The sequence below is a fragment of the Cucurbita moschata genome, unplaced genomic scaffold (genome assembly GCF_002738365.1).
Source record: "Cucurbita moschata cultivar Rifu unplaced genomic scaffold, Cmos_1.0 Cmo_Scf00007, whole genome shotgun sequence".
Taxonomy (NCBI): Eukaryota; Viridiplantae; Streptophyta; class Magnoliopsida; order Cucurbitales; family Cucurbitaceae; genus Cucurbita; species Cucurbita moschata.
The window spans coordinates 2,357,398-2,377,517 of record NW_019268523.1 but is presented as its reverse complement, the minus strand read 5'-3'; the positions used below and the strand labels follow the sequence as shown (position 1 = coordinate 2,377,517).

Genomic DNA, 20,120 nt, shown 5'->3' with positions numbered 1-20,120 from the left:
ATTATTAATGTGTCACTGTTAAAATAAAATAATTAACAATAATTTTATATTTAACGTAATTAATTGTTTATAATATAATAATGATATTTTTCCAAAAATAAAACGTAGGGGTATTTTTGTAAACTCGATTTCTTCCCGGGTAAGTCCTCCAATTACCCACTGTCGGATAATAAACAAACCGTCCATTGTTTTCCTCTCCTCCGACGACCGCCTCTCAGTTGTTCGGACTCACGATCACCTGAAAATCATGGATCCGTCGGACCAGAGCTCCGAATTATTTGCTTCGTTCCCGCCGATTCCGTTCACTCTGTTTTTGCCGGAAGAGAACTTCAGCCTCAATGTTAACCCTAATTCCGATACAACGATCAACACGAGTATCACTCCAAATCTAGACCCTAATATTGGTTCGAGCCAGTTTTTTCCGTTTCCTGTTCCCAAGAAGCGGAGAAGAGGCAGACCACAACGAAGCGTCACGTCGTTTAATTTCCCTCCCTTTCCCATCGGAGGTTTCAATGGCAACAATGGCAACAACGGGAACAACGGCAACAATGGCAACAACGGCAACAACGGCATCGTTTCCTCCTCTTCTTCAGCTTCTGTACCGGCAGCCAGAACTAGCACTGAAAGTTCTAGTGCTAATGTTCCAGATGTGGCCGATGAGATTATCGTGATTAATAAAGAATCCACTGCCGAGGCCTTACTTGCGCTGTCGGCCGGATTTCCTGCTGATCACTTAACGGAGGATGAAATTGATGCTCGGGTGGTCTCTGTTATCGGAGGTATTGAACAGGTGAACTATATTATCATTCGGAATCACATTATTGCTAAGTGGCGTGAGAATGTGTCGAATTGGGTGACTAAGGAGATGCTTATTGATTCTATACCTACACACTGTCATACTTTACTAGACACTGCTTATAATTACTTGGTTTCACATGGCTATATTAATTTTGGGGTTGCTCCTGCAATCAAAGAAAAGATTCCTTCCGAACCATCTAAGCCCAATGTAATTGTGGTCGGCGCGGGACTGGCAGGGCTTGCTGCCGCTAGGCAACTGATGCGTTTTGGCTTTAAAGTGACTGTTCTGGAGGGCAGGAAGCGAGCAGGCGGGCGGGTGTATACGAAGAAGATGGAGGGAGGAAATAGGGTATGTGCAGCTGCAGATTTAGGTGGGAGTGTTTTGACTGGTACCTTGGGAAACCCACTTGGGATTATGGCTAGACAATTAGGTTATTCTCTTCATAAGGTTAGAGATAAGTGTCCACTTTATAGGCTGGGCGGGAAGCCCGTGGATCCTGATATGGACTTGAAGGTGGAAACTGCATTTAACCATCTTTTGGATAAGGCAAGTATGCTGAGGCAGTCAATGGGTGAGGTCTCTGTCGACGTTTCTCTCGGTGCAGCACTGGAAACGTTCTGGCAGGCTCATGAGGATGCAGTTAATAGTGAAGAGATGAACTTGTTCAATTGGCATCTTGCTAATCTAGAATATGCAAATGCGGGTTTGCTATCGAAGCTTTCACTTGCATTCTGGGACCAAGACGATCCGTATGACATGGGAGGGGATCATTGCTTCTTGGCTGGGGGCAATGGAAGGTTGATTCAAGCACTGGCTGAAAATGTTTCAATTTTATATGAGAAAACAGTTCACACCATTAGATACAGTAGTCATGGTGTGCAGGTTATTGCTGGAAACCAGGTCTTTGAAGGTGATATGGCTTTGTGTACTGTACCTCTGGGCGTTTTGAAGAGTGGTTCTATTAAGTTCATCCCAGAATTGCCTCAGAGGAAGCTGGATGGAATAAAGAGGTTGGGTTTTGGACTGTTGAATAAGGTTGCTATGCTCTTTCCCCGTGTGTTTTGGGAAATGGATCTTGATACCTTTGGGCATCTGTCTGATGATCCAAGCCGTCGAGGAGAGTTCTTTCTATTTTACAACTATGCAACTGTTGCTGGCGGTCCTCTGTTGATAGCCTTGGTTGCAGGTGAAGCTGCACATAAGTTTGAGAGCATGCCCCCTACAGATGCTGTGACCCGGGTTATTGAAATTCTTAAGGGTAATAATTTTATGCTCGTGCCATTTTTTCTGCAAAAAAATCTCTTAACTTGAACTTTTCCCTGCAAAGTTAGTTGTCTACCATTTTTACTCGAAGAGATTACATGGTTACGATTTAGATTTGATTTTTTAAGATAAGGGGCAAGATTAAAAATGACGACTTTTGATCCTGTGAAAATGTAGTTAGACTTTTTTTAGTGCCCTCGGTGGTTTGTATAGAAAAACATGTTTGGAGAGAGATACTATTTCACCATTCGAGTCACAGGTATCTAACATATTCATTCCTTCGATTTTACTCAAAGTGGTGATGAAAGGTATAACTTGTACAAATCTTTCAATTTTCCAATTTGATCTGATCCATTCATTTGTCGAGCTATTTACTCGATCGCAGACATTTCTAGAACACAAAAGGGACTGTCTTTGAAATCCTGGATCGAAATTAATGATCTCTCACCGAGTCTTCTTTTATAGCATTAATTGATTTTTCATTCTTTCTTTTTTGTGGGAAAGTAAGAATTTTGTTGAAGAATTCCTCAGATGAAAAGTTTTAGTGGGAAAGGAGCCTTCTAGAAAAACTTAAGATGTCCGAGTACATCACGTTTAGAAACGTCGGACCAGGAGAACCCTAGCTTTCTATCCTTTCCATTCTCCCTTTTGATGTTTTAAAGTGTTTTGAGTGTTCTTAATTGTCTTCATTGTGTGTTCCTACTGGATTGTTTGTAATATCACTTTCAAATGATTGCTCTAGTTAATTATGTGATGTTAAAAGATTCTTAGCGTAAAGAGATGCAGGTATCTATGAACCCCAAGGAATTGATGTCCCAGAGCCTATTCAAACAGTCTGTACTAGATGGGCTAGCGATCCATTTAGTCTCGGCTCTTACTCAAATGTTGCGGTGGGGGCATCGGGTGATGACTACGACATTCTAGCAGAAAATGTGGGAGATGGAAGACTCTTCTTTGCTGGTGAGGCAACTACGAGGCGATATCCAGCAACTATGCATGGAGCGTTTCTCAGTGGACTAAGAGAAGCAGCCAATATGGCCAACTACGCCAATGCTCGAGCTTTGAGGCTGAAGATTGATAGAGGCCCTTCCAAAAATGCACACTCTTGTGCTTGTCTTCTTGCAGATCTATTTCGAGAGCCAGATTTAGAATTCGGAAGCTTCTCTGTCATTTTTGGTCGAAAGAATGCTGACCCGAAGTCAACAGTCATTCTAAGGGTGACATTTAATGATTCACAGAAGAAGAACCATGAAGGTTCAAACTCAGATCAACAGCACACAAATAAGTTGCTTTTCCAACAACTTCAGTCACACTTTAGTCAACAGCAACAGCTTCATGTTTATACAATGTTGTCGAGGCAACAGGCCCTCGAACTCCGAGAGGTGCGAGGGGGCGATGAAACGAGGTTGAATTACCTCTGTGAGAAGCTAGGAGTGAGACTAGTAGGAAGAAAAGGTCTGGGTCCTAATGCTGATTCTGTAATTGCTTCCATTAAAGCTGAGAGGGGGAATAAGAAACCTTCCTCAACTTATTTGGCTCTCAAAACAGGTGAGCATGATCTACATCTACTTGTCCCCCATTTCAGTCAAATTTATTGTAGATCAAATTTCAATTTTTTACTTCGTTTTCTAAAGGGACATCGAAGATGAAAACGAGCACTCTGAAGCGAAATGTAGTCAGGTACATTTAAATATCTTAACATCTTCCTTCGACGATCGATTTTCTGAAATTGATTTTCCAATCTTGGCAATCTGGTTTCTCTTCTTTAGGAGGGCCAAAATAGTGAGAAGCAGTACCAAGGTAGCAGATGCTCCTGTTTCAAACACATCGAACGATCGAGTATTGGAGAACATTAAACCGATGGATCAAGACTCCTCCGCAGCCCTTCGTTCAGGTAAATAGTCTAATCCTCTTGATTTTAAGAGTGATACGCTTTAGAATTTTTCGAGAATGGACTTTCCATCGTGGTTACATCGAGCCTCAGATGAACCATCAATTATCTCCTCTACCATGAATGTACTTGCGCTCTATTGAAGTGTGTGGTTATGTTGAATAACTCTTTTTTACCAATGGTTAAAGACTGATAAGATTGGCTTTACTTCATGTCATGATCATCCAACCTTCCCTGATAAAATTTCTGATGCCTCTCACAGATCAAAACCAACATGACATTTTGAAGCAATGAGTAGATTTCTCCTCAGACTCTCTACCATCGACACGATTAACCGTTAAAAAGGCAACTTCTTTGTTCCAGCCAGACAACGAAACCATCAAAACATAGATCCCTTGCAATAACACGGCTGGAACGTATGTCTTAACCAATTGAGCTCGGTAAAACTGAAATTACTGACCCGAAAATAGTATTACCTGAGCCATGACCTGTAGATGCTGAGCTTGTTTTACTGAGAAAAAGCTTCAGCACCTGTTCACAGTGGAATCAGCACCTTCTGAGCGGATCTGCATCATTTTTATTTCCAAAGCAACGTATAATGGACTTTCATGTGATATTGGGTGACAAAGGTTTTGAATTATTTACTTCAAAGTTGATTGTTAGAATTTTCACTTAGAGCAAAGTTGCTCTATGCTCAGTAAATATTACTGCAGCCAAATGTGTACTCTGCTATAACAGAAAGAGGGTAGAATTGTTAGCTTTAGTTTAATGAAGACAGATTGCGTAATATAATTGACGATTTCACTTATTAGATGAGTATTATTTACGTATCCATAATTTGTTTGAGATAAAGACATCAATCATGTAATATAAAACTTAAAAGAAAGATGCGAAGAAAATAAGATAACATAAACCTCAAATAAATGTTCTTACCTTAAAATTTAATCGAATCTTAAATAAGTTCTTACTTTAAGATATTTGATTTAACAAACTAATATGAACTCTACTTTTTAGGTGATTCTCATCACTGAGGAATCACTTTTATCTCCAATTCAGCTTAATTAAGATATTTAATTAAAAGAAAAACTAACATTATCAGTAATAAATATTAATCTGTAACTACAATAAATATTTGTTTCAACAGCCTCATGTTACAAAACTATGGAAATACAACTCATCACCAGTGCAATTTAATAAATTTATGGAATGATGTCTCTAGAAGTTAAGGGTCGGACAAAATGATGGAAGAGAACGTGTGTAGAGTGATTTTTATCTGATAATTTTTACAGTTATACTACACAAAATTAATGTTGATGGCCTCTCCCTGCCCTCAAATCTCTTTGACATCATTCAAGCCGCCAGACCCTCCCAACCACTCCTCCAGTTTTGCTTCTTTATCAGCCCTGAAGTCGTCGAAGTTATCGGACACCGAAAGTAAATCGGTATTCATACCGACATCAACCTGCTCGTCCCGTTGCAACTCATCGTTTACTTGTCTGGCCAGAGGCAACTCCTCAGTGTCTATATCTGGCTGTGATGAAGTAGAACTAGCAGATGCAACTGGTGGTTCGTTAGGTTGTGGTGGTAGCTCGTCGACTTCAACCCGTGCAAGATCTTCCTTGATGTCAAGTTGTGGCCACTTAAAGTTGCTCGCCTTTTCTCTCGCTGATTTGAATACTGTCGAAATGTAGCCACCACTGTCATCATCGCGTGGGGCAACGATTGCGCTTCGCCCCCACGTGGCTGATCTCCAAGTGCTCATTCTCCCTGGCTGCTGTGTACCAGAAGTATTACGGATCAAACCTCTTCTTGGTTGTTTGGTTGACATGACTGCAAGAGACTTCTTGATGTCTCTGATCATTTCATCAGCAATAGGAAATCCACAGTCTTTCATCGACTGCAACATCGTGATTGAATCCTCCGAATCTTCAGCGTGCAAAGTTGTTTCGTGAGACTTGTCCACGACACTATTCTTGAGATTGATAACATTGGGAACAGCATTTTTTGTATGCTGTTGAATGTAGAAAAGCCCAGTCGAAGGTTCATTTGCTATATACTTGATCATCTCTGCTGAGCTTTCAGCTATCTCCACAAAGCCATCAACTGTGGAGAATCCATGCATCCTTTCAAAGGTGAATGGCAGTTCATCACTGGGTTTATGAAACATAACAGATGTAATTGCTAATAGAAATGGAAGACAGACAAACAAATTAAACAGAGCTGAGGTGCCACAACAACACTAGGAATAAGATAAAAATTCAAAGAATAGATTAAAAAAACAATGTAACAAATAATTTAGTGAATCTGAAATTTATAGAAAAGGCAACCTCTTATCTCCTCTTTGTCGCCTAGATTTGCGTGCCTTGCTTACTTAAGCATTGGCAGGGGTCTAAAACCAATAACAAAGTTCACATTCAAAAAAAAAAAAAAAAAAAAAAAAAAAAAAAAAAAAAAAAAAAAAAAAAAAAAAAAAAAAAAAAAAAAAAAAAAAAAAAAAAAAAAAAAAAAAAAAAAAAAAAAAAAAAAAAAAAAAAAAAAAAAAAAAAAAAAAAAAAAAAAAAAAAAAAAAAAAAAAAAAAAAGCTAAAAGAACGTGTAAATATACTTGTTCTAATAAATAACTTCTGTATGGTGCAGTTGTGACATCATAACATAAACTCATATGCATATCTCATGAAATTAAGCATGGACATGTGAGAAGCATAGAGCCTTCATTTCATAGATGGCATGAATTTACAAAAGTCCATGTGAGTTACAAAAAGCTAGACCAATGAGAGGCAATCACAAAAGTATGGGGAGAATGAACCCCAAGATAGAAAAGAATAAACAAGGTGTTAAAAAAAAGAATGAGAATTTCATAGCTTAGTCCATGAAAATAGGGTGGCTTTGCTTGAGCCAAATTACCCCAAGAAAGGCTTTGATGATGTTACAAATGGTAGTAGAGCCAAATATCGGGAGGTGTGCCAGCGAGGACGCTAAACCTCGAATGTGAGATCCCATATTAGTTGGGGAGGAGAACAAAACATTCTTTATAAGGGTATGGAAACTTCTTCCTAGCAGACGCGTTTTAAAACCCTTGAGAGAAAGTCCAAAAGAAAAAGCTCAACGCGGTGGGCTTGGGCTTACATATAATTTCATGCCATGACATATAAACATGTAGGTGAATCTCATTGTGAATATTGTCTAACTATGGGCGAGTCTTTCACTTCTTAATATTTAGTCAACAACGATTGATACCTTACATCTTCTACACTGTAGTTTGTTCATCATAGCTCCAAGTTTCATTTCTTACTTTTCAATGTTAAGTCCCTACCACTTCAGCAATGGTGTTTCCAAATCAACTGCATGCACAATGGTCCCAAAGAAGTACGAGCAACCTCGCTTAATTATGATTGACACACACTAGAGACTGGTTAGCCAACATAATATTACAACATAGCCAAGCTAAACTGTGATGCTAACATCGAGAACCTACAAGATATACTTAAGGGGAGAGAATGCATATGCATCTTTATAATGCCACTGTATATCAACCGTCAACTTTGACTTCCAATTACGATGTCCAATCTAAGAGCTGTTACCATCAAAACTTGGGGCCTAGGGGTGCCTCGTGTCATGCTCATGCTTACCCAAAGCGTGTTGTCTATGGCCGCATGTCGGATGTCCCGATCATGCTTGTCCAGGACGTGTTATCCATGACCACATGTCCGTTCCAAACTCTTTTGACATACTTTCATCTTAGATAGATCTTTACTATTTCATGTTGTGTCAATATGGAGGTGTATGACTATTCACCAAAATCATGTCTACACCCTCCAGGGCTAAGATGTCTCAAAATGTACTATAAGGAGATATGACTAGTTGCTACATATTCCTGCACTGAGTTATATGCTATTTAAGTTGTGGTGTTCCTTTATTTGCTTATAGTCATATAATGTTACTTTCTTCAATTCTTTCAAATCATTTTCAAACTAGTTCTTCGCTCACATTTTCTAAAACATTTCTCGCAAACGTGACTCAAGGCCTGAAGATACGCCGACGTTGTCCGCAACGTCCAAATTTCTCACAACTGACTTGTTCGCTGGATTAAAACAAGTGTCGCACGATCGCTGTTTTGTTGCCGGAAGAGTGCGATTGTGACGCCCCATACTTGTAATATTTTCCAAAATTATGGACTATGCCCAACCCAAATATAAGCCATTGAGCCCTTCCATAACCGCCAAGACCATAAACTAAATACCAGACTGTTTCAAACTCTGTGGCAAATGATTATGATTGGGTCAGGTTTACCCGATTTTGGCTGGCTTTTTGAGACAAGTGATGGGATTTTTTTAATGAAAACAACATTCTTCATTTGAGGTTGTTTTAAGTTTTTGCTGAAATAAAATATCAGCTCAGCATCAGATTTCAAACAAAGTGGGTCGAACATCCAACTTTCCACAGCAGCTTGCGCCTCCTAAATTCCCAACAAGAGTTGTCAACAAAGTAATGATTTGTTACAGCTTGATTTGAGAGTTTATACATTTAGATGAAAGGATCCAGCAAGAATTAACTTGAAAAGCCCAAGACGTAAATAAATGACACAGGAAGTAGATAAAACTACGAAGAAATTAACCATTTTTCATCATTTCTTCACAGCAACACAATATTGATTTCTTATTTACTGACATTACAAAGATCCTCATTGTGATCCTTGGTTTGGAGTAGAATTGAAGCGGTGCTATTGTCAAACCTAACCTGAGATCATAATTTAGAGATAAACCTATAATTACGATCCTAGAAGATCATTCTTATCATGAGGGGAATTAGCTCTCTTTGCCAACACCCAGCTAAACTATCGTAATTTTTTTACAAAAATTTAAAATAGAATTTCCATTCTTCAACCAGTGCCAGGACGTATAAGAAAACAAGCACGATGAAAATGGATAAATTCGCAAAGAAAAAAAAAAGAAAAAAAAGAATCACTTACAGGAAACCCTAGAAATCCAAGGCGCTCAGGCGAAGGTCGTTAGAGGCAGATGAAAGCGCTGAAATTTGTGTTCTTCTTCAGGCTTTACAGAAAAGTTAGCCGACGACGGCATGTAGAGCCAAATTCGAATTTATTTTCGTCAGCAGAGCTCTGCCATTGAATCCGGTGAGGCTTGGAGAAGCAGCTAACCTATTTCTCTCGCTTCTTGTGGGGGGGGGGGGCTTCCTTCTTCTGATCGAAGATTCTCTTATTGTAATGAAGTAAAATTACGAAAATACCCTTGGCATGGAAATTTCAGAAAATTAGTTTATTAGAGGTTGTTTATTTATTTATTTATTTGCTTAACAAATTTAATAATTTTATGGGACTTAATTGAATTTTTCCATAATATATAAGGCCAAATTGAATAATATATATATATATTTTTATAAAAACTAATTGTACTAGAAAAGAAAAAATATATATATTAATAATCTTTAAAAAGTTAAATTATAATTTTAAATTTCTCTTTATTTAATTATTGACCTTTTAAAAATGTTAATTAAGAGACCATTAAATTTTAAATATTAATATTAATAGTTTTCTGATAAATTTAAAAAATTTGAAGATAAATAGCTCTTAAATATGAATATGAATATGAATTTTATATATTTTGAACATTTTATTTTTTATTAAGTAGATATAGAAATTTTTTATAAAAAAATTGAAAAATTGAAAATTTTAATTTTAATTTAAAAAAATTGAGGGGGCATAAATTAAATTAAAAGGTCAAAATTGTATTTTAACCTAAAAAAGTACGGTTACTTTAAATGACCGCCAAATTGGTCGTTGCTGGAGACGGACGGTGAAAAAATGTCGCGCAAGGAGAAGAGAGCCAAAAACCCTAATAGCGACAGCGACGACGACGAAACCTTCTATTATCGATATCCCTCCGCCACCTCTTCTGCCCCACCGCCGCCGTCGTCTTCACAGTCGCACTTCTCATCGCAATCGCACTCACACTCTTCCACCAAGTCCGGCGGAGGTTCTGGTGGTTTGGTTCCTTCGAAGTCTACTGTCTACGTTTCCAATTTCGACTATTCACTCACTAATTCGGATCTCCATACTCTCTTCTCCACTTTCGGTAAGATCGCTCGTGTTACGGTGTTGAAAGATCGCCAGACTCGCAAGTCTCGCGGCGCTGCGTTCGTCCAGTTTATTTCTCAGGACGACGCGGTCAAGACCGTGAAACAGATGCATGGGAAGATTTTGAATGGCCGTGCTCTGAAGGTTGCTATAGCGAATGATAATGGTCGCGCCGCTGAGTTTATAAGGAAGAGGGTTTATAAAGACAAGAGTAGGTGCTACGAGTGCGGCGCAGTTGATGGACATTTGTCTTATGAGTGTCCTAAAAATCAATTGGGGCCAAGGGAGCGACCTGAACCGAAGCGGGTGAGAAAGGGTGGAGTCGGTGCTAGGCACGAGGAGGATTGGGGATCGGATGATGGGGAAGGTTTTGAGGATGACAATTGGGCCTCAGTGGTGGACGGAGATGCAGACCAAAGACTGCTGACTAGCAGTGAGAACGTTGTAGAGAAGAAAAAAGCGAAGAAAGCGAGTTATTTCAGTGACGAGAGTGGTGAAGATGAGTAACTTTTAGCTTGTCTCTTTGGAAAGAGTTTGCGAAGGTGCGTGGTTTTTACTTATATGGGCTTTTTTTTTCTGTCGTACATCATATTTTGAGCCTCTAATTTCTGTATGATTTTGGTGCATGATGTTTGGGAGCCATTGTTAGATGAAATTAAGCTTACAAACTATAAACTTGGGCTGCCAGGTGCAGTAACTAAGAATGAGTTATAGGTAGGTAGTTTAATTTCTGCTTCATGATAATGTCAGGAATTTTAAGGATAGAGGTAGCCAACTTGAGCATATAGCTCAATTGATTAAGACACATGACCTCACCCTATACATCCCCAACTTCAAATGTTATGTTGAACTCAAAAGGACAGAGATACTGCTATTAACAGTTTAAGCCAGAAGAAGAAGAAGAACAACTGAATCCTAACAAACTCATAGGGAGAATCAGGTCACCTCTTCGTCTATTATTCATTTGCTGTGGAAATTTTTCTGTGTGTATCCATTCCAAAGGCTTTGATGATAAAAATGGAGATTTTTCCTTTTTCCCTTTTTTGTACTCATCTAGTTTTGTTCCTTCATTCCAAATTGTTGTATGTGTATCCACTTCAAAGCCTTATGTAATTATTTCCCTCTCAATGTCAATTGGACTAATTTTTTTGGTGAAATCCCTTGGCTTTTCTGGATTTTCCCTGCCTTTACTTTTCATCTAAGCCATTGACTTGACCAAAATTGAGGAAGCACTTACAGTGGGAAAGTCCTGATGACAAACCCCGAGGCTTTAATGCAAAATTCTATGTGAGAGCATAGCTCAGGATGTCTCAAGGATAACATTCAGAAGGCATTCTTAGATTTTGCACCTACTAGATCTAAATCACACTTATAGCAGAGAAGATAGGATTAAATCTGATTGTAGACCTCCGCCCGTGTGCTTTGTTGTCCTTACCCACAGGAGGAGGTTTGTTCGGAGTAAAGTCGTCGGTGAAAAAGGGAAAGAAGGTTTTTTAATCTGATTGGGATGGCATATAAATATATGATCCTGTATATTTGGACTTCTTAGATGCTCTCTTGGAAAAGAAGGGTTTTAATTAAGAATTGAACATAATGGATTTACAATTGTTTTCTCGTTCAACAAAAAGAACTTTGACCAAAACCATATTGATAAAAGACCAAGGGAAATTAGTTTAAAGTCCTCTCTCTTCTAACCGTTCATTTTATAGCTGAAGTTGAAGTAGGCTTCTTGAAAAAACAGTGATGTTATGAAATCTTTTACTATTGCATCTCTTAGAATTTAAATTCACCCACTCCCAATTTGTAGAAGTGGAGTCCTATTTTGAAATGGCAATGACATTAAGCCATTTTTTCCTACAACCTGCAGAAGATTTCACTTCATATTAAGCTTAACGAGAATATGTCGGCGAGTAATAGTATCTGGTGGAGGAAGTCGACCACATCACTGGGATCTTCGTTCACTGCCCTCAGTAATCAATCGTCCAGGACGGTTAATGGTCGAGAAGACCGAAAACAAAGTTGAGAAATGGAGAAATACTACCTCTGAGGAAGAGAGGGGAAATGAGCTGTGGTGCCTTACTTACTGCCTATCTTCATTTAATATGCCCTTAAAACAGGCTCTGGCTATGGATAAAAGCTGTCTTTCTTGAGGAAGGTCGAGGTAAGCAGCAGCAAGGGCTGTAAGAGCCAGGCTTCTATTTTGTTAGAATGGGTATTGAAGTTTGGAATGGAGAGAACCAGAGCATCTTTTGGTATTTAATTATCGCTTGATTATACTGCTTTTCTTGGACCGTTCTCTCGATTTTTTAGTTTTTAAAAAACTATGAATTTATTAATCATATAAGTGTAAGTTTAAGTTTGAGTTTTAGTAGGCATAAACTCCAATTTATTACCTTATAATTAAATGAATAAATTTTAAAAATTTTAAATGTATAGGAGCTTTATGGTTTTATTACACTTTTGAAGATTCATGAATTATGCCATAAAATTTAATTAATTTAACTTGCAAATTGCACTTGGGCTTGTTTAAATTTCTATTTATATGATGAGATTTGAGAATTAAATATACAAAGTCTAAAAGTATCTCCGAGGAAAGATCTCTGGAAACACGCCTTGAGGTGGAGGATTGTACTTGGAAATGGAAGCTCTGTGCTCCTCACACTCTACTCTATTTTGAATTAGGGACTCCTGTCAAGTGTGCTCCTTGCCATGCTACTCTCACGGGAACTGTAATTGTGTGACTAACAACCATGGAACTGTAATTGTGTGACTAACAACCATGCATTGGTGGTACTCTCACGGGAACTGTAATTGTGTGACTAACAACCGTGCATTAGTGATGTTCAAGTGCAAGTTTGTGCATTAGGTGGTTCAAGTGCAGTTCTCAATAAGGCATAGTAATTAATAAAATCTCTTTTAACCTTAAATAAATCATCATAAGAGATAGTATAAATACGTATTTTTCAAAAATTTAAAATTTCATAGAAATAAAACCATTCAAATCAAACTTAAACTCAAAACAAGAAACACTTGCGATGTGTTAAAAAAAATTGCAAGTATGTTGTAGAATTTAATTAAAATCTATCCAATTAAAAAATAAACTTTATTTCACGTTTTGAAACAAAAAAATTAAAAAAGAAAAATAAATAAACACATAATTTTACTTCAAACTTAAATCAAAATCACCTATTAACTAACTAATTAAATCATATATTTGGTAATATTGGATGCTTCGACAGTACCATTAACTTTTATCAGTCATTAATAGCAACTCTTGCAAACATAAAAAATAATTCTCCAAATAAGTGTCCACGACTCTGAACTTGTGCAAAAATATCAGATGTTACCCCCATAAACAGAGGCCAATAAAACAAATGTTGAATTAGCTGCTAGTTTGAACAAAGATCACAACGATGTAAGATCATAATCTTCATAGAATTAGTAGATGGAAGAACTGGTACTGTCCCGAAACTCGGTACCTCGTCCGAAACTTGTCTACTGCTTAAATATTTATTGTGTTATCTAGTCAAAAAGCCCCTCATCATGCCATATATCAACCAAGAAATCTACCATCTCCTGCCAGTCACATCACAAGCATCAACAAACGTTATTGGCAGCTGATAGAACCCGAAACATATTGCGACGTAAAAGATAAACAAGAGAACCTCCCCTTTCTTGAGATGCCACTCAACCCTAAACCAACTTAATCAATGTCCACCTCAGTTAAAACTAAACTCTCCTAACAAACTCCTTAGCTGTTTATTAAGATATCATTAATACCCCAATAACGTTCCTTATCAGAAGAACCAAGAACACATGCAACATCAACAGAAATCTGGTTTTAATGTGCAATTGATTGAGCAGGCAGATGGAATATATATGTGCATACATGCCTACATACATATGTATGTATATACGTGTGTGTATGTATGTATTGTAATTGCATGCCCTTTTCAGAAGCTTACAGGGAGAGGTATTGGCTCACTGAAGGGCTCGTAAGTGGAGAGCAAATCTTCATATGCTGTTGACCAGCTGCAAATTCAGAGTGAAAAATTATCATTTAGATTATATTCATAGTAAATGTTTCTTTTTTGGGATGGGGGTCAAGGAAAGCAACAGAAGAAAATCAAATACTTGTTCATTAAAAAATGGAAAATGCACGTTATTTCAAGATATAAAATGACCTATTTCTGCTTGCACTTTACTTCTCTTTAATGTTAAGCCTGTTGAATCATTTATAACAACGTGGGCCAGCAACTGCGCATATGAATGGAGCTATTACAAATAATCTTGATTTCTTAGTTATGGTCTATGGTTATGGACAAGTTATCCCCGTCAAAGAGTTGATTCTAGAACTACAGATTTTTTATTTCCATCTTTGCTAATTTCATTTGGTTGATCCCAGAGTAGTTGCTACCTCGACGTTTTAAAATTTTTAATTTAAATTCAATAAGCTTAAGTTAATAATATCTTCAGGCATATTTTGATCCTAAAAAACTAGGAGGTCTACTTGTTTGCCCACTCCTGTTTTGGATAATTTGTTGTTATCTTTCGGGGTTCATTTTAATAGTATTACAGTGTTCACAGTAGGATTTCTTGTTCAACTTTATCTGCGTGTGCAGAAATCTTCATTTATGATTATAAATATGTTTTCAAGTTCACCAACTAAACTACTTGCAAGCAAAAGCAGAATGGAATGATTAAATTCTTTGCAACTGAGAAAAATCAGAAGAGCGAGAGATCACCTTATGATCGAATCCCTTTCCATTCTTTGTTGTTGTTGAGATTGTTTAGTATCAACCCACTTCTTTCTACTCTCGTGCCAACGAATTGCAGCTACACAACACATCGAAACAGAACGATAATGAACATACATTTCAAACCAAACATAATGTGTCACTATTTTAAGAAATCTAGGATTGAAGAAACAAATAATTCCTTTTTAATTCATGGTAGATCCCTTTTCATGATTTGCATCATCTGATATTCAATCAATGAAACAAAAATCTATAGGTCAGGAAGAAGACCATTTTCCCTCAGAAAACATCTCCTCTGCCCAGATTAGTCCATTTTCCTTCAGTTTTTCCTGACTTCCACCTTTAACACTCACACATGCATTTACCACATTCAGAAAACTCAGATCAATTAAATGATTCCATCACCATTTCGTCAACCAATGCCAACGTCTTCTAAGATACTAGCTGGGATTTATTGTTTCCCATTGTCAGTCACTCCTAAGTAAGAGAGTCTAATTGGAGTCTCTATTTCGAATGGAATACATAAATTGCTATAGGGAACCTAAAAAACAACTAACATCAACAGAATCAAACAACAAGCTTTGCTACTTTTTTTTTTTCTAAGCATTTATTCTAAAACTTCCAAGCTCCATGGGGTCATCCGTTTACAACAGGCATAATAAATCATTAAAAAAAAAAAATACAATTCCAAGAAACTGAAAATAGGTGCCTTACCCTGGTTGACAAACGTGGAGGAGCTTAGATCTTTTTCTGCAGGCTTTCTCACTTCACTAGATGAAGAACGACCAATAGTCGTTTTCTCTTTCGTATGGGAACTTTCTTTACTCATCTCCAGCTTCTCTGAACTAATAGACTCATTCCTTCCTGCAATAATAAAGCACGAACTCTCTTTTAGATGCCCACAAGAGATACCTAGCAAGTTCTGACTTAAAAGGCTTCCTCAGAACAGTTAGTTACCATATATATATATATATATATATTATCCACTAGAAACAGAAACAAGACAAGCTGAAAAACATACCAACTGACAAAAAAAGTCAACGTTCACAAAAATTGAACAATATTCTCACTATAAGTTTTATATATGCCCATTAAAACAATCAGTCTAGTTTCAAACTGAAACCCACAATCTTGTTAAGCTATTTGAACATGCGCTGCAACAAAATTTGCAGAACTTCTTATTTAACCTGCTTGACAGATAAAACTAGCGAAGAAACTGGTTGATGTTCAACTGTATTGAGAAAATTTTATGGCAACATATGCACATATATAATAGAATAGATGAGAAATATTTCGAAATAATCTACTTCGACTCCGACTAACTGATCCTCAATTGAATGTATATCAGGAACTACTTTTCAATAGGAGATCGTAGTGTAAATAAGTTTATAAAAAGATTTCTTAAGTAACATTTCCATTGGCCACTAAGAAAATTTTTCAAATCAAGAACCGTGAATGTTTCAGGATCCTCAAACTTTTCTTCTTTCCGTACTCTGAAGTATGAACTAAACCAATACAGATTCGGTGGACTGGAAGAACTAACCCTGTTTCTTGTTCCATAAAGCAGACAAGACCGTGTTTCTCTATCCACCTCGATGACATAAAAATGCATAGAACTGAATCAATACTGTCTATTTGTCAAGAAAAAACAAATGAGGCTCCATAATTGTACTCGTACAAAGTCAGACACTACCTCCAATTATCGTCATGGTCCAATCAGATCAATAGGTCCGTTTTGAGGACCCGGAGTGTCGTCTGATGAGCCAATCAAGTAAATTAACAGAAATTTAATACCATTTCTCCCGTAAAGAAATCAAATGCTAGATGGTTCTTCGAAGAAATTTAACATTCTCCATCAGTTTAGAGGATCAAGATAAAATAAAATGAAAAAATGAGAGACGAGAGTTCCCAACTCCTCAACCGAAAACACTACAACTATACGACCTAGGATTCTTTTGCTCTCACACCTAACATGACCTAACCAAACCTAACCATCGAATTCGAACCTAATGGAAAAGCGAATTTAATCTCGAAATGAAAAATAACGTCGGGAACAAATCAAAATCCCGTAAAAAGAGCCACCAGCGCAACAGATTCTACACAATATCAAATACATTTGGTCCAATAAACATTCAAGCGCCCACTTCCAAGGAACAAAAACACACAGAATCGGAATCGAAATCAAAACAACAGAAAGAAGAAACAGATTCACCAGAAAAAAGCGCATTCAAATTCATACCTCGAGGTGGAAACATCACAAATGCATTATTCCAATCGATAAAGAAGAACAGACACAATGCAATTAACAAAAAAATCCAAATCTCGGTGTCTGTGTTCAAGCGAAAAGCAGATAACGAAGCTCACAGAGAAAGAAAATGGAAACGAGAAGAACAGAAAAAATCGCGATCGTTTTCGTCAAAATGCATGGCGTTTTCTTCTCCGATTTGACGACTCGCGTCGGCTGCTGACGTGGATGTGACTAGGAATGGATAATGGGGTTTAACTATTTTTTCCAATGATGTGAATTGACGGAAAAACCCTTTACCGAACTTCTGAAGAAGGGGTATTTTTGTCATTCCAAGTCATCGTTGTTTCTACACGCGGATCTTGCTTGTATTCTGCATTTAAAAACGCATCAAAATTAAGACGGAAAAAATAAATAATAATAATAATAATAATTAGGAAGCCTTTTTTATATACATTCTATTTTTAATTTTTAAGGTCTATTTATATTAAATTAAAATTTTAAATTCCAAATTAATACAAATTTAGGGATTAAAATTGGAAAAAAATAGAAAAATAAATAATAATAATAATAATAATTAGGAAGCCCTTCTTTATATACATTCCAATATTTTAAGGTCTATTTTTATTAAATTAAAATTTTAAATTCCAAATTAATACAAATTGAGGGATTAAAATTGATTTATTTCGAATAAATAAATTGCATAAAATCCAAGTCTTTAAAATAACACCAAGAGGCCCCAAAAAAGACCATGTCCACTACCAGAAAAGAGTCAAGCCCAAGCCCAAGATCAGGCCCAGGCCCAATATTAAGCCCAAGCCCAAAATTTTATAATTTAGTACGGACCGCGGAATAACTCGACCACGGACCATAGAGGGTTTAAGCTCTGGAGCCTTGAACCCTGCACCCTGCACCCTGCACCCTGTGGCGCTCATGGACTTGCTACTACAGGCACAGAGGTGAGTGTTAATTCTTCTCTCTTTGCAACTCTGAAATTTTGATTTGAAATGGACCATGTCGAATCAGGCGGAGAGGCTCGATTTCTGTATTTTCTGAGTAGATCGTATTCAGTTTCCAGTTATGTTTTTTGTTTTCTGTAGGAATCGCATCTGATTGATAGCCAGAGGAGGTAATGGCTGCGAATGTTTGTTGGAGGACTCTCATTGAATATCTCGGAGATCAGCTTGGGAATGCTTTCAGCCGGTTCGGCAAAATTCTTGAAGCTCAGGTAAACTTTCGCCTTGTGTTTCTCATTTGTTTATTAATTAAATTTTGTGCACGTGGAAACCATCAGGATGTATTGATTTATTTAAGCTATATGAATCCGAATTCTTCGGATTAGTTTGATTATAGCGAATAGTTTGATTCGGGCTCTCTTTCTTACTGTTCTTGGAAGAAATTGTGTTAGTAGACAAGAAATGCTATCCATCAGTATACATACAATGGAAGAAATTGGTGGGAAACTGATAGTATTTTGTAAGGAAAGCTTTGTCAAAATAATACACCTCAATTCCCTGACAATCCAGAGACTAAGTTTGGGTTATAAGTTGTTGGGTTGCGCAGCGCTTCTAGAACTCTTAATACTCAGTTTTTTGTTGATATATACGGGTCCTCCTTGTTAAATGATTTTGCAAAGTAGTTCATACCTGATGTCTGCTCCTTTAAGATTCAAGAGCATTGAAGAGATATTTAACTTGATGCAATCAGAGAGATGCATGGGCATGAGTTTAGTGAGCGGATTATCTCAGTAAATAAGGCTGAACCTAAGATGGAGGGAGATGATGCAGAGCCATGCCTCAGAGGAGGAGGCTATTCATCTGGTGGTAGAGCTAGTTTTGGGAGAGGAGGAGATAGATCTGTAGGGCAAGATGAATGCTTCAATTTGGAAGTCCAGGGCATTGGGCACGAGACTGTTCTTCAGTTAGTGGTGGACTTGGGAGGGGTAGAGGTTCATTTTCGTCACGTCTCGATTTGATGGTGATGGCCGTGGGGGATCGTTTTGGAGGAGATTGCGACCGGTATGTGGACGACCGTTATGATGAAGGGCGATATGGTGATAGAGATCATTTTGATTGTAGAGATCATAAGTATGGAAATCGAGACTACAACGGGTAGTTTTTTACATCTCTTATTCGTTCTAATAATTATAGTGATGTGAGGATGGAAGAGTGAGCAGCATCTTCCTACATCTGTTATACACTCATTCACATACGTTCTATATGTGTACGCCCTGGCACTACATCTGAGATTTTGTATGCAAACTCTGCAGGTACCCTTTTGCCGGAGATCGCTTTGATAGATATGATGTTAGTGACCGTTATCTTCAAAATGGCTATGTCAAAGACAGTGGCTACAATAGGGATATTGGTCCTCGGAGTGGTGGCAATGATAATGTAATAACTCAAGTCTACCGCTAGCACATATTGTCCTCTTTGGGCTTTCCTTTTTGAGTTTTCCTTCAAGGTTTTTAAAACCCTTTACGAGGAAGAGGTTTCCACACCCTTAGAAGGAATGCTTTATTCCTCTCTCCAACCTATGTAGGATCTCACAATCCACTTCCTTGGAATCCAGTGTCCTCGATGGCACGCTGTCTAGGATCTAGCTCTGATACCATTTGTAACAGCCCAAGCCCACCGCAAGCAAATTTTGGCCTTCCCCTTCCGGGCTTCCCTTCAAGGGGTTTAAAACGCGTCAATGAGGGAGAGGTTTCCACGCCCTTATAAAGAATGTTTCGTTCCTCTCTCCAACCCATGTAAAATCTCACAATCCACCTCTTTAAAAGCCAGTGTCCTCATTGGCACGTTGTCTAGGATCTGACTCAGATACCATTTGTAACAGCTCAAGCCCATCGCTAGCCGACTTTAGGTTTCCCTTTTCGGGCTTCCCTTCAAGGTTTTTAAAACGCTTCTATCAGGGAGAGGTTTCTACGCCCTTATAAAGAAAACAGAGGTCGTAGCCGTTAAGAGGGAAGAAGATATAGAGAGAGGACGGGCCCTTACAATTGCCCGAGCAGGGGACAACATCCATCTTCCTACGAGTACGTATAACCTTCTTTTTTTTTTTTTTTTTTTG

At 37.7% G+C, this 20,120-nt stretch overlaps 4 protein-coding genes and 1 long non-coding RNA gene across 11 annotated transcripts; 3 read left to right on the top strand and 2 right to left on the bottom strand.

Annotated features, from left to right (window-relative positions):
• The first annotated feature begins 140 nt into the window (after positions 1 to 140).
• On the top strand, positions 141 to 4,764 carry LOC111445305 (protein FLOWERING LOCUS D). Its single transcript, XM_023083598.1, has 5 exons — positions 141 to 2,057; positions 2,849 to 3,610; positions 3,697 to 3,742; positions 3,832 to 3,956; positions 4,216 to 4,764. The coding sequence occupies exons 1-5, from the start codon at positions 248 to 250 to the stop codon at positions 4,245 to 4,247; spliced, it is 2,775 nt and encodes a 924-aa protein (XP_022939366.1). The 5' UTR covers positions 141 to 247; the 3' UTR covers positions 4,248 to 4,764.
• A 276-nt stretch (positions 4,765 to 5,040) lies between these two features.
• Positions 5,041 to 9,146, bottom strand: LOC111445573. Of its 4 annotated transcripts, XM_023084040.1 has the most exons (3): positions 8,922 to 9,146; positions 6,281 to 6,342; positions 5,041 to 6,103 (listed from the first exon to the last, which is right to left on the bottom strand). In XM_023084040.1, the coding sequence occupies exon 3, from the start codon at positions 6,073 to 6,075 to the stop codon at positions 5,284 to 5,286; it is 792 nt and encodes a 263-aa protein (XP_022939808.1). In that variant the 5' UTR covers positions 6,076 to 6,103; positions 6,281 to 6,342; positions 8,922 to 9,146; the 3' UTR covers positions 5,041 to 5,283. The 4 variants fall into 4 exon arrangements, with proteins under 4 accessions (XP_022939808.1, XP_022939809.1, XP_022939810.1 ...); XM_023084041.1 differs by lacking the exon at positions 6,281 to 6,342 and having other exon boundaries at positions 5,041 to 6,076; XM_023084042.1 differs by lacking the exon at positions 6,281 to 6,342 and having other exon boundaries at positions 5,041 to 6,056.
• Positions 9,147 to 9,733: 587 nt separating this feature from the next.
• Positions 9,734 to 12,327, top strand: LOC111445663 (U11/U12 small nuclear ribonucleoprotein 31 kDa protein). 2 transcript variants are annotated; one of them, XM_023084185.1, is made up of 2 exons: positions 9,734 to 10,588; positions 11,914 to 12,327. In XM_023084185.1, exon 1 carries the CDS (start codon positions 9,774 to 9,776, stop codon positions 10,551 to 10,553), a length of 780 nt encoding a protein of 259 aa, XP_022939953.1. In that variant the 5' UTR covers positions 9,734 to 9,773; the 3' UTR covers positions 10,554 to 10,588; positions 11,914 to 12,327. The 2 variants fall into 2 exon arrangements, with proteins under 2 accessions (XP_022939953.1, XP_022939952.1); XM_023084184.1 differs by having other exon boundaries at positions 10,797 to 12,327.
• A 997-nt stretch (positions 12,328 to 13,324) lies between these two features.
• Positions 13,325 to 17,259, bottom strand: LOC111444696. 3 transcript variants are annotated; one of them, XM_023082701.1, is made up of 6 exons: positions 16,497 to 17,014; positions 16,347 to 16,461; positions 15,518 to 15,667; positions 14,792 to 14,882; positions 14,012 to 14,078; positions 13,325 to 13,622 (listed from the first exon to the last, which is right to left on the bottom strand). In XM_023082701.1, exons 3-6 carry the CDS (start codon positions 15,630 to 15,632, stop codon positions 13,569 to 13,571), a joined length of 327 nt encoding a protein of 108 aa, XP_022938469.1. In that variant the 5' UTR covers positions 15,633 to 15,667; positions 16,347 to 16,461; positions 16,497 to 17,014; the 3' UTR covers positions 13,325 to 13,568. The 3 variants fall into 3 exon arrangements, with proteins under 3 accessions (XP_022938469.1, XP_022938467.1, XP_022938468.1); XM_023082699.1 differs by lacking the exons at positions 16,347 to 16,461; positions 16,497 to 17,014 and adding an exon at positions 17,043 to 17,259; XM_023082700.1 differs by lacking the exons at positions 16,347 to 16,461; positions 16,497 to 17,014 and adding an exon at positions 17,043 to 17,259 and having other exon boundaries at positions 13,545 to 13,625; positions 13,971 to 14,078.
• A 682-nt stretch (positions 17,260 to 17,941) lies between these two features.
• Positions 17,942 to 19,521, top strand: LOC111445379. The gene is made up of 3 exons (XR_002710828.1): positions 17,942 to 18,007; positions 18,149 to 18,276; positions 19,318 to 19,521. It is a non-coding gene; the product is annotated as an uncharacterized LOC111445379 (long non-coding RNA).
• The last annotated feature ends 599 nt before the right edge of the window (positions 19,522 to 20,120 follow it).

Bases quoted from the DNA above. Each gene is read 5' to 3' on its own strand.
- LOC111445305 (XM_023083598.1), top strand. From the start codon at position 248: ATGGATCCGTCGGACCAGAGCTCCGAATTATTTGCTTCGTTCCCGCCG. The intron at 3,611-3,696 runs GTGAGCATGATC...CGTTTTCTAAAG, and splicing joins TTATTTGGCTCTCAAAACAG to GGACATCGAAGATGAAAACG. The intron at 3,957-4,215 runs GTAAATAGTCTA...TGCCTCTCACAG, and splicing joins CTCCGCAGCCCTTCGTTCAG to ATCAAAACCAACATGACATT.
- LOC111445663 (XM_023084185.1), top strand. From the start codon at position 9,774: ATGTCGCGCAAGGAGAAGAGAGCCAAAAACCCTAATAGCGACAGCGAC.
- LOC111444696 (XM_023082699.1), bottom strand. The intron at 14,079-14,791 runs GTGATCTCTCGC...CTGAATTTGCAG, and splicing joins GAAAGGGATTCGATCATAAG to CTGGTCAACAGCATATGAAG. The intron at 13,623-14,011 runs GTAAGCTTCTGA...TGTGACTGGCAG, and splicing joins GTGAGCCAATACCTCTCCCT to GAGATGGTAGATTTCTTGGT.
- LOC111445573 (XM_023084040.1), bottom strand. From the start codon at position 6,075: ATGCATGGATTCTCCACAGTTGATGGCTTTGTGGAGATAGCTGAAAGC.